This window comes from Poecilia formosa, unplaced genomic scaffold (assembly GCF_000485575.1).
Source record: "Poecilia formosa unplaced genomic scaffold, Poecilia_formosa-5.1.2 Scaffold63, whole genome shotgun sequence".
NCBI lineage: Eukaryota > Metazoa > Chordata > Actinopteri > Cyprinodontiformes > Poeciliidae > Poecilia > Poecilia formosa.
The window spans coordinates 1,724,105-1,742,270 of NW_006800002.1; the positions used below are offsets into that span (position 1 = coordinate 1,724,105).

Consider the following 18,166-nt stretch of genomic DNA (forward strand, 5'->3'; position numbering starts at 1 on the left):
AAGCGCAGAAAGGTCAAAAACCGATTGACAACGACTGGCAAAGCACCGCTCTGTAAAGACCCCTGACCTGTGCTAGACACTCCGACTACGTTGCTGCTCTCGCTGATCAGGTCGTCCATGACCGCCATCACTCGGAACTCGTACCAGGACTCCTGTTGGAGCAATGAAAACAAAGATACATTTGTGTATGTCTCATCTGGGTGGCAGGAACAGACAAACGCAGCGCTGTCGTTATCGTCTAACTCACCTGAACGAGGTCTCTCGCTACCAGCTCAGTCTCGGTGGATGGAATCAGGTCATCAAGAACTTCCCACCTCTCCCCAAGGCGGAACTCCATGATATATCGGTCGATGGGGGACGAGTGGTTGGCTGGGGGGAGCCATGTGAGGAGGACACCATGCTGCGTGCGATTGGCTGTGAGGCACCGTGGTGGAGTAAGAAGCACCAGAGGTTCAGCGGTACCCAGAGGAGAGCCTGTGGGCCGCAATTCCAGTTCAGAAAAGGAAAAACCGTGACACGTTGAACTTAAAAACAAGTTAAGAGCAACTAAGGTCAATATCACACCCTTAATATTTAATAAAAGACTCCAAACTAATGAACACCGATTGCCTGGAAGGTGATTGGACAAAGGCAGTTTCAGATTTACTGGTATACGGCAATCAGAAGTCTTTTGCCCTCACGGACGCAGCATATCTAAGGGCATAATTCATGTTGTAAACAATCTACCTTTTGAGTTTAAGTGTTTATTGAGAGAAAAAGAATTAAAGTTTGTCTTTTGTCATCTGTAAGGCATTTAAAAAGAAAATTAGAAGAACAGAAACTTGTTCCTAAATTTCAATAGACGTAGAAGTGAATTGGAATTGTACAAAACTCAGCAGATTAAAGCTGTAATCAAATACAGAGATGGAAAACTGAAAACGACACACCTCCACTCATAATGTCTGAAAAGGTGCATTCTCACCAAATAAAGTTTCTCCAGGAAAAAAAAAATCATTTCTGCATCTGATTTACACAAAGTGGTTTAGAAAAACCAGTTTATTCTAAGACAGAAATTCAGCTGTTAGGGATTAGATGGAAAAGAACTCGAGCACCTTTATAAAGAAATACTACTAACCCTCAGTTCTTTCATTCCTGGAAAAGAAAGCGATTTAAATGAACTCAACACCCCCACCCCAGAAATATACATGTTCTATGTTTTGGGTTATTGTTATGTTCCAGGGTTCTGTGTTTTTTTCCTAACAACCAACATGGCGTCTTCTTGTGATGTTCAAATAACTATTATGCGTTACTAACTTGATGCTAAATCAGTATGCGAAGAGCAAACCTAATGGCATTGCATTGAGCTCAATAGCTGTACTCTTCATACAACAGTTTGTCGTAGCTGTTATATATATGAAGTATTATAACAACTGCCTGTGATATAATATATAAAAACATTAATATAAAGTTCTAGAAATAACATAAAAATCCAGGTTATTGGGTAATTCACTCCAGTGAACATTCATTGTCAGCCATCAAGAGGACGTCATCCGAGTGTGAGAATTGGGTCAGTGCTTTGCAAGCCTCATTAAGCAATCGTTAATTGAAGACAAGCGTTCGTAGCAAGCAACATGCAACTAAATGTACATTTGAATGAAACAGAGCATTTCTGTCAGTGTCGAGGCAACAGCTGATGAAAAAGCTCCTGATCTTGTACTGCTTTTCAAGTCTTCTGCAACACGTGATTTTCTAGTGTTGACATTAATTTACATGTGTTTCTTTGAGTTCAGTATTCAGTATAAGTATTGTTCATAGTAGTTTGTTTGTTTTTTTTTCTTACAAAATGATGCCCAAATTTTTTTCTTTTATTTTCTTCCTTTTGAGATCAATTCACAAGCTGTACATCTGGATGCATTTAATAGAGACTAAAACAGGCAGCACAAAAAGGCATACAGGTAATTCAGTGATTGACCTGATTTATTTATTTTTTAATCACTGTAATTTTCAGCCGACTTCACCAACACGCCGCTGTTCCTGAAGAGTTTTCCTTTCTCCTACGTGTTGACTTGTCAAACAGGTGGAACTAATGAGATTATTTACGGCTCGGTCGTTTGGTGTTTCCGTACGCGTAAATGGGACACTGACATTTTTAATGTAATTAGTTACGCCTGTTCCGTTCCTGCTGTGAGGAGTTAAATTGTTTGTACCCAGTAACATCTAGTTCACAGCTCATGGCAATCAGCAATTGTCAGCTTCACCTGGAAAAAAAAAAAAACTTTTTTTTTTTCTTTCAATTTTTCTAAAAACATTTTTGGGCAAAAAAAAAAAACAACAAAAAACGGTGTCCAGCCATTTCTAGCTAGGTTTACACTGCTACACTGATTGGTTAAACAAAACCACTGCAACTGCCTGCTGTGTTCGTAGGTCTTCCTGATGTTGTTTGTTCACTAATGTTCTGTAACAAACTTATGAAGCCTTCTCAAAACATTTAGATTTATACTCAGATTAAAGGCAAATCCACTTATTTTTACTAAGTGGATGAATAAAGACAGTTGGTTACACTCGATTTCATTTAGGGCTATCAGAGCAAAGACAGCTCAACACAAATCATAATAATGTTTTATCATTTAGCCTCCGCTTCACAACTGTGAGCTACTTTGTGTTGGTCTGTGGCACAAGGTAATAATTAAATATATTGGAGTTTGTTTTCAGAATCTGAGAAAAATGTGAAAAAAGGTGTACACGAAATTGTTCAAAAGAAGTAAGGTAAACAGAAAGCTAGACATGTCAGACATGAGTCAGTGCAACACATCCCTGTGAACACAGTGCTCATAAAAAAATCAGCATTTACAACAACAATACTTCGGCCTCTCTCTAAGCTCTTCTGCAGACGCCTACAAAGGTTGCACAATTTCAAGCTGTATTTTATTCGGCAGGATGCCCTGCACCCTGCAACGACACAATTCTTGTCAGGCAGTGTGATGTAATTTGGCTTTGAAATCCACTATGTCTCATTTCTGAACATAATCTGTGGGACCAGGTAATAAAACAAATCCTGTTCACGGTGACCGCACCTCTTGTTGCATAGGATTTAAGATCGTAGCACGCCTTCGGAGCCCTTTAGGAGTTCATGCTTTGACAAGCCAGAGCTGCTTTTGAAAGCCAACACATTAAAATCAGGCAAGTAGTTTCTCTGCTTTAGCTGAACTGTGTAAAGAACTTTACACAAGTCAAGCAGAAAAGGACGAGCTTTTCACATGTTGATGATAGAATTATTATCTTAGCTGCAGATGCATCTTTTGCTGAAAAATGATCAAGTGTGCACTAAAGCAATGCTATGTTATTGTCTTTTAGGGAACACAGTTTTTATTTTCTTAACCAAAAAGGAACTGAACTGTCTGTTTGCAATTTAGCGTATCTCAAATATTGCATAAAATAAGTTCAAGTGGTTAAATAAAACAGCTGCACAGTGTCAATTATTTTTTCCTTCCATAACTCGATTAATTGTTAAAATAATCAATAGAGTACACAATAACTATAATCGTGAGCTGCAGCTATTTTCATCCCAGCAATGAAAATTCTGCCACTTTTGCATAATTGCTTTTATGTTTGTCACATTTTTAAAACGAAAAGTAAAAGAAACCTATTATGGTTAAACTGCAGCCTCCAAATTTTTCCTTCAGGTTTTTCTGTGTTACTGCAAACACAGTAACATAAAGTAAGCCCACCCTTACTCGGCTCATTATAAGCCACTGAAAATATTGAAACAGACTTCCATTCTTGAGATTCAAATTGCAAATTACATATAGATAATTGTGCTTTCAAACTATAAACACTACATAACTTTGTTTTTCTTTCCGTGAATCCTCCAGAGAGGTAGTGGGCACGCTGCTGAGTTCAGTTACACTCTAAAAATGTCACTGACGACGTCCGCTTCAGGCTTAGGATTCAAACGACCTTTATTTAGGAGAGCCTACCTGCGGTGGTGACTGTCACCACTTCGCTGAATGGGCCCGTGCCCAGTTTGTTTTGAGCCAGCACACTGAACTGGTACTCCGTCCCAGGCTCCAACCCTGGCACCACCAACCAGGTCTGAGCACCAGAAACTGGCATCGAGTGCCAGTCATGAGGACCAAAGTCTGTTCTCTTAGACCTGAGAACAGAAACACAGTCATAAAAGTACCATAAACACAGTTAGTGTGGTATTTAAGTTTGTGTTATTCAGAAAACACAACCGTCAAACCCCAGTTGTTCTGAAGATCACTTCGCACGCACAGTTCACTGCCAGTGAACCAAACTCAATACCCATGTGTCTAAACATTCAGGGAGATGTTTCCTCAGAACAGTTGAGTGTTAGCTCTTCTTTATAATCACTGTCGGTGCAGAAAGGCGTCTACGTTCTGCCAGATAGCTGCTAGCCTTCCAACATGTTTAGTTTTCCGTTGCAAACATCGATTAGAAGTAAAATTAGAAGTAAAAGTAAGAGCACTCACACTGGACCGTACCACACAGAGAACGTCTGCTCGAAGCCGCCGTCATAGCCTGGTTCCCAGGACACATTAGCAGAGGTCGTAGAGGGCAACACATGGATATTGCCTGGAGCATGTGGGCTGGTACCTGAGTGGGTTTTTTTTTCCCCCCGCAAAAACAGAGCAAAGTGAGAACCTTTTAAAATATTGCACTTTAAGAACATGTACAACGTTAATATGATACCCTGGGTTTTTATGGAGATAGTGTCAATATAAATGCTTCAGTTGTTGTTGTTTTTTTTTTGTTTTTTTAATTACAGGAACAGATTGGATGATGTGATGTGGTCTGAGATTGCTACCAGCCACAGGTCAAGTTCATCCCACCCACATAACAGCTGTGCTGTGTGGCCCAAAGCCAGTTACTTCTCACTGAGATTAAGGCGAGACCTGAATGTGGTCTGAGGAGCACAGCTGTCAGCGCCGCCCTTTGACCCCGTGTCAGCTGACGGCTGGCCACATTCAGGCATGCTGCCAGCTGTGCCACTGGATAATAGGTGCACGGGGAGCCGCCAGGCAAACAAACAGCGTGCTTACTGACCCGCTCACCTCTTTACCACGCAGAAAACTACACTCTTGACATTTGGAGTAGAAAGAAAAATTGCATGATAAACAAAACGTTTTGTGATTTATTGATTTTGAAATCTAAAAAGTGGCAGACTGGGACCAAGTTTTTAACTTTTGGTCAAAACCTACCGAGCAGCTTCACTTAGTGAGCTAAGATAGTCAGCTTTGCTCACTTGCTAGCTTAGGTAATAATGTGGCACATTATTCTTAGGTCACTAAGCTAGCAGTTCAGGTAGCAGTTAAAAGTTAAGCTAGCAGTTAAAATATACTAAATTTCTCCTCACTGACTACGGTAATGTCAATCTCTCATATAAATGTATCCAAGACGCACGACAATTTAAGAGGCATTATACAGCTTAGTAAATACTCATGTCATACTTGGCCACTGTTTCCTGTTAGCCTGGGAGCTAGCTAGGTGATCATTGACGCTACTTTAAGATAACATAAAAAAACATTGTAATGTTGAAGTCTTGTTTGTGAAAGCACAATGTAAGGCTACAATAAGAGGGAAAAATGAACGGTAAAAGACAGTTCTGGTTTAGTAATCAACGACAGGCTGCAGGAAGTCTGTAAAGACTCAGACTTTAAATTAGTTGTATAAAGCTTTATGTGATGCTCTCTCCATAAGCTATACTGATTCGCAGAGAAATAAAAGTATGAGGCCCTCTGTAACGCAGCATTATGTAATAAAAAAATCTAACTTCAAAATGTAATAAAACATCATTGAGACCGCAATATGTGACATTCACGGAAAATGTAACAAAATCCTTCAAGTATTTTGCAATACTTTTTCATCCACATTATGCAACAACCTTACATTTAGTGTTGATTGTTACAAAATAAGGAGCTAGCTCTAGAATACTACTATTGCTATAAAATAAACTATTGTAAAATGTTTGTCTTCTTCCTACTCATTATACATAGTAGATCCGATGTGCATCTACAACAGTCATGTTGTAGATACGATACTTTACCAGATTTAAACTTTGGTCAATAAAAGCCAAACTTTGGAGCATTTCGTTACCTTTCCAGACTCACAGCCAGGACCTTCAGTATGAACCTACATGTCGTTCAAAGCAAAACGATTCAAAATGCATTCGTGGATTTTACCTCATTTTGCATCAATTATTACAGAATGTTCTTTTAATAATGCTTTATTACATCCTAAAACCCGATTTTATTACATTACTACATAATGCGGCGTTACACTCTGTTTAAACTCTTGCAAATGGCTTAAATCGCACAACAAAGCAGGAGCGCTGTAAACTCAAAGTCGCTGCAAAGATATTTGTGAGCATTCGTGAGGACTTATCAGTACCGATGACTAGAATACGTGTGCTGGCAGTGATGCTTGTGACCACATTGGTGGCTACACACTCCCACTCTCCATGGTCCTCCTTGCTGAGAGACAGAAACTGTAAGCTGCCACTGGGTAGGATGTTGTGTTTACTTCTGCTTGGCTTCCCCACCTTTGATTGACAGGAAAATCACAACAAGTCAAGCAGACGGGAAGGTGTGCGAATAAAACATTTTGGGTGAAGATTAAAAACAAGTAAGAACGGATTTGCTTCCAGTAGATGCTACGTAGGGGATGTGCGTTGTTCTGCAGCACCTTTCTCCAGGTGATAGTTGGTATATCAGGGTCTCCAGAAGCAGCACAAGGGATTACTAGCTCTCTCCCAGCCTCCTGACGGTACTCCCCCCCAGGTCTCACGTTAAAGTAAGGGGGATCCTTGGTAAAAAAAACAAAAACACACACACACACACACACACACACACACACACACATTATTCAGACGTGAGATCAGAAAAATGCAGAAAAAGAAGAGAAGACATGAAAAATCTGAGTAGATGTCTACCTTTAGCACCAAAGTGGCAGGGGGGGACATGCCCATGGTACCTAGGGCGTTGTAAGGCACACAGGTGTAGGTGCCCAGGGAGTCTTCTGTGGCCTCTGCCACCCGGATACTTCCATCTGGCATCAGGCTCCAGCCGGGGTACTACAAGACAAGGGGAGGGGGGGCGTCTGAAAGCCTAGCTTTCACTGGGTGCTCCTGAACTCTCAGGGGCCCATCTAAATGTTTCTGAACTGCGCAAAAACAAACAAAACAAAACAAAACAAGATCCTCAAGATTAAAATAGATTTTTAGACCTAATAAAAGAGGATGTGGTGTTTCTAAAATACACACCAACCTTCAACGCCGACATATTAGGCAACACAGAAAGAGTTGTGTGGAAGTGGGAAGATCTTCCTCAATTTGCTCGGTTTTCAGCCGAGCTGACCCGGGATCACTCAGTCAGAAACTTAAAACCACGACCATTTCTATGAGTTACTATCTAGGAGCTAACATGTTGTACTAACAACAGCACTTTTCGGAGTGGAAGATGATCCTAATAAAGTCAGAGCAGGCAAAAATTGTTAAAGAGGCATTTTAAGACAAAATGTATTTTGCACATCTGTTGGAGTCAGACTTACTGCTGGATAAGAGAAAGGCTAAATGTATATCATATATATATATATACGTATATCCGTTTTTGACACTGACTTCACTTTTGGAAAAGAAACATTGTTACATAAATAAATATTATAGCACACGCTCAATGAGTATTTAAGGCGATAGCAAATAAAACAAAAACAAAAAAACTTCCTGCTAAAATAAAGCGGATAAAGTCCTGGTTGGACTGGAAGCTATTCTTTATTTTAGCTGTAACATCAGGCTGAAGCGTCACAGCTCAGTCATGAGTTGTGACAGAGGTGACCGACCTTTTCCACCCTGAGTGGGTAGCCATCTTTCTCCCACTTCACTGATGTCACAGGTGGGTTGGCGTCCACAGGGCAGCGGATGATTCCTGGCAGTTTCCGTGGGACGTAGATGACTGGGGGCATGTTGATCACTCGAGCGGGGTCTGAACACGAACAACGGCCTTAGTTACACTTCTTAGGAGAACTCTAAGTGTAAAACGCATTCATGAAGCACAAACTAAAACCGTAAACCGCTAAAGCAAGAAGAAATGATGGTGAAGGGATGATGACAATGCATCTATCATTAGTATGTGGAAACTGGAAATTACTGGACTTTTTTCTTGATTTAAAAACAAAAACAGTTTTTTAAGTATTGAAATAACACATTGTGTTAAAAAAAAAAGAAGGGTTTTTTTTTATACAAGAAGTACAGAGCGAGCAGAACAAAGATCTTCTGTGCAGGAAACTTGGAGAAATTTTGTTGATGTAAAAAAAAAAGAAAGCATTCTCTGTTTTGGAAACACTTTGTTCTACCTTCATAAGTTGAATTTGATTTGTGATTCAGATGAAAGAAAGAAAATCTGAGGAAAGAGGACACCGTAGTTACTCTGATCTTTCTGAACCAAATAAGGAAGAGAGAGTTTAACTGTGGCTGAAGTCTGATTTATTATCACTAGCTTAGCTTCCCTCCATCCACCACACGCGTAGTGCAGTCCATAAAAATGCATTTCCCAATCCGGCAACATGCGTTTCAACGTCCACATTGTTACTGTGCAGCTAAACAAAGACTGGTTATGTGGATAAAAGTGAAACTTGCAGAATCAGCGATTGGCTCATTGATATGACTCAGGTTTTTTAAGGTGACAGATGTTGGAAGACATATGCCGTGACAAGCTTTTGTCAGAAGCAGACGTTGCCAACATTGTGAACTGCATGCAGCCTGGGCTTACAAAGGGATTTTAAATCACTCCGTAGAGTGCCGGTGTGTTAGGTGTCCTATTTTTCTCGTTTCAAAATCAATTAATACATTTTAAGTTGTGTTCTGCCTTGAACTTGCTCTTTTTCCTTCAACTCTTATTGACTTATTTCTCAGATGAAATAAATTCATTTCAGTCATGGGAATGGATTTATCTGTCAAAAACGGCAAGCCGAAACACAAATATGGAGGAAAGATTAGAAAATTGAAGATATGTCCCCTTTATTTTGTTCTGAGCAGCAACGTCATTTTGACATCTCAGGTTTTCAGGTTAATTATTCTATAGAAGATTACAACATGCGATACATCTGTCAGCATTGGCAATTTTTTATGTCTTTTGTTTGGCAACATATAAAAAAAAATGTATTTTGGTGATACAAATTCATTTTTTGATTTGTTTTAGTAACTTTAATTCTTGACTTTATGCTACATTTCCAAAACGGGTGACATTATACCCATAAAAAATAAAAATAAATGTCCTGGCATGCTGGTGGGGAGACATGAAAGGAGCTCTGAAAGGGGAATTAGCTGAAGTGAAGATTAGGTGGCAGCAGGCAGAAGTGTTGGGAGTTGTCCCTGAATATCCCCGACAAGGCCATAAAATGTGCAAAAAAAAACACGTGTGCACAAAAAAAACATATTTGTTTTGATTTTCCAGTCAGAAAGCGGTTACAATTTATGAATATTTCTACAACACATGCCTGAATTTGTCTTTTGAGTCCAGTTCTCTGCTGAAAAGGAAAACAAAGGAGGATTCTCAAGCAATCATCTTTGTACAAAGCTCGTTTAGCCTCCACTACTCTTTTTTTTCCCTCTCTCTCTCTCTCTCTCTCTCTCTCTCTCTCCCTTTATGTTGGCTCCATGTTAGGCTGGTGGTTCTAGGCTCCCTCCTCTTATGCTGTAACACAATAATCAATTACCAGCAGCAACTTGGGAGTAAATTAGCTCAACGGCAACATAAAGCCTAAAGATTGGGTATCTTTTATATAGACGTGGCGTTATTTTCTCATCAGCCGCAGCTTATGGAGAGGATTTTCATGGTTTCACACCCTGGGACTTGAGTAAAAAAAAAATGCATAAGGAGAGGGGGGGTGGACAAAAAAAAATGGCGTCTGACAACGAGCCCGTCCTGCTTAGGAGTAATTCCATTAGGAGCATGAAAACGATTCCACTGCCTCCATTTGACTCCTGACCTTCAAATTCACAAGGATTCTCCTCTTTTCAGTCATGGAGCAGCCAAAAAACTACAACCTCCATACTGCCGATGCTGCTGCTGCTGCTGCTGCTGCTCCCATCTCCACATACAGCTCGCTCTGCCCCTCCCCCCCTCCTCCTCCTCCTCCAACTGGTTGCCACAGTAACACTCACACTGAACAGTCAGGTACGCTGAAGCCGACGGCGAGATCCCAAGGCTGTTGCTCGGAATGCAGGTGTACTTCCCGGCATCCTCCGGCTTGACCCGGAATATGATGAGGGTGCCGTCGATGAGGATGCGGACTCGGAGCTTCAGGTCACTGCGAGAGGACGACACATGTTCTGAAACACGGCATGCATAGGTTTCCACCCCCCTCCCCAGCCCCGGCCGAGTGCTACGCTGCGTCAAAGAGCCATAAGAGAGCAGCAGAGAGTCGAACAGCAGCCAGAAGCGAGGCGATACGTGGAGAACAGAGTGTACAAAGCCAGAGATTCAAATAAATCTGCCACATGGAACCGCCTTTACAATTTCCTGCTCGACGGCGTTTTGCTCCTAAAGACGCTATTCGTGTGGCAGATATATCCTGTCCTTTTTTTCAAGAAAAAAAAATAAGAGCTCTCCGCACATTGAAACTGGCTGCAGCTCTAACTTAAAGTTTTACTTAAACCAAACCCCACTAAAGTAAATTGCAAAAAGCTTTCTTTGGTTACTTTGTGACTCGAGTTTAACTTTAATTATTAACTGAAAATTGAACAAAAAATACAGATAAAAACCAGATTTTACATATGTTATATTAAAAAATGCATCCCTTTTGTCTCACTTTCTTTTATTAAATTAGATGAAACCTTTCCTGCTCTGGGTTAGCTGGGATTTTTAAAATTAGCCATATGTTTTAAATAAATGAATGAAATTTATTTTGGGAGTTTTTAAGCTTAAATGCATTTCCTGTTAAAATATCAAATTAAGTATTATTGTTGAACATCTTTTCAGTCCCTCCAGGTTTTTGGGGTTCTTTTTTTTGTTTTTTTTTTTTTTATTTTTTTTTATATTTGTTTTTGTTTTTTTTGTTTATTTTTGTTTTTATTTTTTTTAGAAAGTGTTTTTGTTTTGATACACGCTATCTCTCCTATAAAAAAAAAAGATCTCCTCTCAAACGCTTTTTGTGGAAATGTGTGTTTTTTTTTTTTTTTCAAAATTGCCACTTTTCCATTAAGCACATTTATTTTCGGAATTCTAATTTATGCAGTTTTAAAGTCAATGTAGACGCAGCTATTGTTAATCTGAAGGGATCATTTGCATCCAAACATCAACATTCTGGCTAGCTTCAATATTTCCAGATAATGCTATTTCCTCATTGCATCATCTATTTTGTGTAAGTGCACCAGTCCCTCCTTCAGCAAAACTTCAGTCAAAACACATTCATTCAACATTGTGGATTCTTCCATGACGCCACACAACGAAGCAGCGTCTTTGAGGTGCTGCCTTAAAATATCTCCACGTGTGTGTCTCCATTTAACTTAAATGATATGAATTTGCCTATCAGACCTCACCTGGGCTTTCCCAGGTTGTTTAAAAGCACATTGATCATAGAGGATGTCAACTTCTGAATTTACAGAAGGTAATAAAATAAATTCTCTTTCATTCTGGCATTTAGGAAAAGGAAATTATTTTGGTAAGGTTGACATATTTGACACAAAATCTCTTTTGGGCTTATGTAATTTTTTTTAAAAACATTTTCATTAAACTGAATTTTATGTTATTTGTTTTAAGCCAAACCCATAAAAAAAAATAAATAAATAAAAATCATTGCAAATATATGCTTGAGCGCAATTGTGTGTGAATCTATGTGATCTATGTAATTTCTCCTTTTTTTCAAAATTTTCTTAACCTCATTGTAGTGTTGGGGTCAGACTCCGAACCAGACAACAACTCTGACTGATCAGAATCGGGGACAAACCACCTGAAACATGACATCCTTAGTGCAGCGAACAACATGCATGTTTAGAAAACATTAAAAATAACAGTGTGGTTTCCATGTTGCAGTGCTTAAGTAACAGTATGAAATCACATAAATGCGCCAATAAGTCGCAAGTCCAATAAGCACCATGTCATATTTAGAAGAAAAGCTAGCGATCAATCTAAACACTCCCAATGTTATGTTCATGTAAGGTTCATAATCAGGTCAAACGTTGGTTTACCGACTGGTCTATAAATAATTACAAGCAACAACTGTAAATCACACGAACAGCTTCACACCATTAATTGCTCTCTGACACCTGCGCCCATGCTCCATGATGTCTGTCACCTATTATACATAACTTATATGTGTATAGATATCAGATATTTGTTTATTTTTGCTTGTTCTGTTTTTTATTAGAAAGTTATTACTTGTGTTGATGAGTTCAGATTTGTAAGGAACTTACAAAAAGAGTTGAAAGCAAATAGTTATAGTTACGCTATAAACAGACAAAACCTTTTTTTCATCACTTTCTGACATTAAACCAGACTAACCATTTCCTGTTTGCCAAATACCAAAATAATGATTACTACTTTAAATTCAGAAGTTGATAGATATGTCATTATTAAGTAGACTTAAATATGAAGTTGAATGTTTTATGTATTTTTATGTTTTTGCAGTTGGCTGGCACTTTTAGATTAAGCGAGTTTTAAACGAGGATATAACAAGCTACTGAAAAGGAAGACATTGTCATGCTCTCTCAAAGTTAACACTGTAGGGCAGTGCAGGCTAGATGCTAACAAAGCTAACAAACTGGGAGTCATTCCTTTAAGTCGATGACATGACTTTGTGAAACGGCTGCAACTAACAATTATATTAGTAATCGATTAATCTGTTGATTATTTTGACAGTGAAAAAAAAAAACTATAAATCTCAAAACAATGCAAAACTTGACCATATCATATTTATGTTTAAAAACTTAAAACAAGTAATGCCTTGACCTGCCTGTGTTTTCGACCAGCATCATCTGCCTCTTAAGACCGGGATATATTGAATCTGTAAACCATTCTGCATCTTGGTCATGATGACAGAAAGAAAATGTGAAGTTAAACACGGGGGAGGGAGTAATAGCTGGCCGTAAGACGTGGCTCAGTTGTGTTTCAGATATTAAAAAGTTTTTATAAGTTAAGGGGGAGCTACAGCAGCTGAGGTAAGCAGGGAAGAAATCTTGGCTAACTTCAAAATTGGGAAGAGACAGGCATCCCTCTGCGTCCAGTGAAGGGTGTGGGCTCCATTCAGTCGGATTTAGATGCACTGAGATTTTTTTGCTAATTAAGCAACAAAGTTATCAGCTTGTAATAGTTTGGCCAAAGCTCTTAGGTAATTTTAATGATTAGCTTTAATTCTGCCTCTCAACATAAAAACAGGGAAATACATTTTGCATCTTTGAACGTTTAAGTAAGGAAAAAACAGCTTACTGGCAAATGACTGAAACTTTCTCTTTTAAGTTAGCTAAGTTAAAGCATAGCAGTGCTGCAACTTCTGCAGATTCCTGAGCTGAGCCGATAACTCAATGCTTGAAAACCCCGCCAACACACTCGGTGCATATTGAACAACAATCCTTTACATGAGAAGATTTTGGGCAAATCCTTGAATCTAAGTGACAACCTCAGCTTTAAACACACATGACCACTTTTATCTCAGGTTATAAAAGTTTCTCCCTTACAATGTTTAGCTGTCTGGTATTGAAACTCCTCTCAGCTGCATGTCCAAAAACAAACTCATGGCTAACACTGATGACTACAGATCAGATTTATTATTTTTTTGTCATCCTACAGTCAAACTGTGTTGTGATTTTATTTTACTGGCCTACACAAAGTAGTGAATAACTCCAACTTTAAACGCTGCTTAAAGCTGTATGCTGTATGTAACTTTTATGGAAAATATTTTTCTACATATTTGTTGAAACTCACTATGTCGATGGGACAGTATAGTATGAGAAGTCCTCTGCCTTTCCGCCGTTCTATCTAAAAACAACCAATCAGAGCCAGGAGGCGGGTATTAGCGCTCGTCAATCACAATCTCGTGTGGCGCTGCTCATCCCTTTTCCACTACAGATTTAGCCCCTGAGCAGATGTTATTTTGAATGCTAAGGCTAGTTAGCGTAGCCACAGATAATGGCAGATAAACCGTTTTCCTGTAATAGTAAGTAATGGTTCTCCACCACTAGCACATTTAGCAGCGGATACATGAGGTTGAGTGACAGCTTAAGACGCCTCTCCTGGGATTTGACAGTTTATCTGTCTCATAACACACGTTCACAACCCGGTGAACAAATATGTAAAAAAACATTCATGTTAAAAGCCACATACTGCAGCTTTAAGGAGACCACAGGTGTCAAACTCAAGGCCCGTGGGCCAAATCTGGCTCACCATAGTTTTTTATGTGGCCCTCTAGATTCTAGACTAAAAACTAAGTGTGTTTAAATATTATGTTATCAAACAAGTCAATTCAGTTTTTATTCATTTACTGACTAATTATATCTATCAGTCCCTCCAGTTTCTTGAGGATTACTGTGGAAATTCACACAAAATCAACAAATCCTCGCACTTTATTGCGCCAATAAAGTGAGATTAATTGAGAGTTTCTTGCTGATTTTTCTCAAAAACTTTATTACTTGTGCTAAACCGCTGCCTCAGCCTTAATGGATGTCAGATTATAGTTTGTGATCTATACAGCGAGTAATATATCATAAATAAATAATCATAAATTAATAAAATCATAAATAAGCAAAACTATCACAAATATTTCTAAAATTAATTGCAAAAAAACATTCCCAAAAGGGTTGTTGAATTCTTGGGGGGCTTGAAATTTTTTTCACCATTATTCTTTATTTTGTTTTTTTGCCGTTTTTTGACCTTTTTTTTTATCAATCCATTCTGGCACAACTGGCCCTTTAAGAGCATTCATGATCTTGATTTGGCCCAAAACTGAAATGATTTTGACACCCCTGTTTGACTGTTTCTGCCTCTCTTTTCCAGTCTGGACGTCTACGCTCATGTTCTTCAGTCTCCTCACTTTGCGACCGTCTCTACCCCTAAATCTCTCTGGAGCCTGTCGAGGTCTGGGTTACGCTTTAGCTCATCGCTGTGTGAAGCGCACAGATGTCAAAAGACCTGACAGAGTGTGATGCTGCCATCAGAGAGCAATGAGTTGTCAGCATGTTGGTCATTTAAATGTCAAAGTCCTGTCGCCTCCCCCCTCCACAAACAACAGATTTCTGCAGCGACAGTACAGAAGTAAACTTGATCATAACTTTACTTCTTGAAGTAGACGTTGTCCTCTTCCCAAAACCAGGTGTAGGTCAGGTTGCCAGGGTAGGCCTCCGCTTGGCAGGTGAAGAGTGCGTTCTGAGATATGTTTACAGTGATGTTTTCTGGTGGCGAGACGATGTACGGAGGCCCTGAGGGAGGGGAAAGAAAAAAAGCTGAAGTTTTAGTCTTCTCTGTAGCATCAACAGCAACCGTTAACAAGTAACGACTAGAGAAATGCCGTTGCTGTTTTTAATACTGATTCACTACAATTTTTGCCATGTGGTGCGTATCAGTGAAACTTTCATTCTTTTTTTCTCTCTGTTCTTGGTTTTCAGCGGCGCATCAGCAAAAAGTTAAAATAAAATATAGAAGATTCAAACCTCGTTTACATTCTGTGTGTTAAGAACAACAGCAAGAACAAAGAGAAGACAAGAGCTTTATATATAGATATGTCTATATATCTATATATAAACCCACTATTTGATCTGATCTCTACGTTTGATTAGAAGCAATCCTTAAAATAAATCCATCTTGTTTTTCATTCATTTAAAATTGAATAAAACTAAAGATTAAGCTGAAGATGAACATCGATGGTTGTTTGTTCCTGTTTTCTTGTGTTGGACTGACGACCCGTCCAAATGGCGCCTGAGATATTCATGACCTCACAGGTAAGCCAATAACCAATTGGCTGCATGATAAATCAAAATGAGCTCCATAATTTCTGATTTGATGATTATTAACATTATTTGAAGAGCAATTTTTGTTTTTCACTTTATAATCTATTTTATTTACAGGTTTGGTTGTGTGTAGTTTTTATTTCCAAGTTATTTACTGCTAGTTGTCGTGCTCTCAGCGTTAAGCGTTCTTCACACAGTTAAAGTTTATTTCTCTTAGAGAGGGGGAACTGCGTCATTATGCCATTATCAACATATTAATTGAAAATGGTATCAGAAAGATAACGTTATTCTTTATTGCAATAATTTCTGGGACAAAACGAACCAGAGATTCTCAAATCCTCAATTTGTGATCTGGGAGCCTAATGAACCAAGATACCCAAATGAATACTGTTAATATTAATATTTTTGCACATTTTGATGAAAATAAAAAAGTAGCATAAAGAAACTCCCAGGTTTCTTCTCTTAGCAAACGTCAGTGTGAGCAAAAGCACACACTACACACTATTTACATTACCTCACCTCAATCTGGCGGACGACACAGAGAGCAGCCGGCTACTGTAACCTTAACAGTAGTCGCAGCTGTAACTCAGGCGTGCTTCACATTGTTACCCCTCCGGCCTCCTGAGGTGCTGCGGGTTTTGCAGAAAACTCAATAAAAGCAGCAGAACCCATGAATGGTAAACGGTCTTTCATGACAGAAACCTCCCAGGTATTTTCCTCTCCTTGTGCTCAGCTTCACACATCGGCCGGGACAACCGGCACTGGGCAATTAAAAAAAAAAAAAAAAAAAAATTGTCGCCACGGGGATCAGATTGTTTTACGTTTCATATTGAAACACTGAATAAAAGTAGACGGTGGTGGTGGGGAGGGGGGAACACACTTATTGTGGATTTTATGATTGACGGATTATTGCACGCGCACTCGGGAGGTGTAGCAGTGGATCGCAGCGGTGTAAATCTGATATTAATATGACAGAGGTTAACAAGCAGTCACAGAGTCTCAGATTAAACATTAGCATCTCGCCTGGCTGGTGACAGAGGGGGGCAATAAGGACTAACGCTATTAATGCTCCTTCTTTCGCTGGTCGCTCTATTAAAAAATAGGCAGGCGGAGAGGAGCCATCTTAAAAATTCATTTTTTATGATGCTATTTAAAGACACGAGGGCTTGTTTTGTAGAAACACTTTAATTACTTCATTATCAGGAGATAACAAAGCTAACAGGTTAATACATTTAGTGGGTGTTAGGTTTTTGTTTGTTTTTTCAAATCAGAAAATGAGCCTCATCAAAACAGAGACTTTACAAGATCCAACCGTCTTTGGTAGAGTACCAACTTTGAAATTTGTAACACTCAAATTTCATCTGAGCTGTCTCACTGGCCACACAGCATACAAAAAGGCTCAATAAGCCAACATAGAATAATACAGCATCAGTGTTTGTTTCAAGGAATTTACTTCCAAAGTGCAAAATTAAAAAAAAAATGGTATGTATGCTTTAAAGCTCAGTAACAGACTCCTTCTAACTCTGCTTTGTGTCAAACTTAAATGTCTCAGATCAAACTAATTTTGAGATCAAACTCCGATAACTTGAGTAATTCACAAAATATATTTTCCAAAATATTATTTCATTAACACTGCCAGAAATTAAAAAAAAAATTAATAGAACATGTCTGACAATATGACTAAAAGACTTAAAAGAGGGAATACTTCATGCCCTAATTCAAAGAAGTGAATTCTGGATTCTGCTTACCATTGAAAAAAAAACAAAAAAAACAAAAAATCTTGTGGGAAAATGTCCGACCATCAAACTATGACCTTAAGTTCAGGCAAACCTGCATTTTACAGTACAGTAAGCCAAAGCGCAGCAGGAAGCCCACCTCTGAATGGCTCAAACCAAACCAAAGGAAGTTTTTGGAGGGGCCTAGTCAAAGTTCAAATTTAAATTTGACCTTGAGTGACATTCATGCTAGAAATCATTTTGAACGTGGCTGAATTAAAACAACTCTGGAAGACGAGAGGTAGTGGTGGTGGTGTAGGGACAAAGCATAACCCACATATTGAGGCCTTGGTCCTCGTGGCGGTGGTTGCAGGTTCGATTCCTGGCCTGGTGACATTTGTCGCATGTCTTCCCCCTCTCTCATAACCCTCTTTCCTGTCAAACTATATACTTTCAAATAAAGGCCACTAGAGCCAACAAAACCTATAAACAAATAAAAAACTCTGCAAGAAGAAGA

The 18,166-nt window shown here is 39.0% G+C and overlaps 1 protein-coding gene across 8 annotated transcripts in view; it reads right to left on the reverse strand.

Moving 5' to 3' along the window:
* igsf9ba (immunoglobulin superfamily, member 9Ba) overlaps positions 1–18,166 on the reverse strand; it is an 80,671-nt gene that overhangs the window by 17,001 nt on the left and 45,504 nt on the right. For all 8 annotated transcript variants that reach the window (XM_016672604.1, XM_016672603.1, XM_007554390.2 and 5 more), the window contains exons 6-15: positions 15,265–15,406; positions 10,160–10,305; positions 7,837–7,979; positions 6,932–7,072; positions 6,685–6,804; positions 6,391–6,541; positions 4,473–4,596; positions 3,957–4,132; positions 248–474; positions 68–152 (exon numbers count right to left, since the gene is read on the reverse strand). In XM_016672604.1, coding sequence (XP_016528090.1) covers positions 68–152; positions 248–474; positions 3,957–4,132; positions 4,473–4,596; positions 6,391–6,541; positions 6,685–6,804; positions 6,932–7,072; positions 7,837–7,979; positions 10,160–10,305; positions 15,265–15,406 — 1,455 coding nt within the window. The remainder of the gene's footprint in view (positions 1–67; positions 153–247; positions 475–3,956; positions 4,133–4,472; positions 4,597–6,390; positions 6,542–6,684; positions 6,805–6,931; positions 7,073–7,836; positions 7,980–10,159; positions 10,306–15,264; positions 15,407–18,166) is intronic.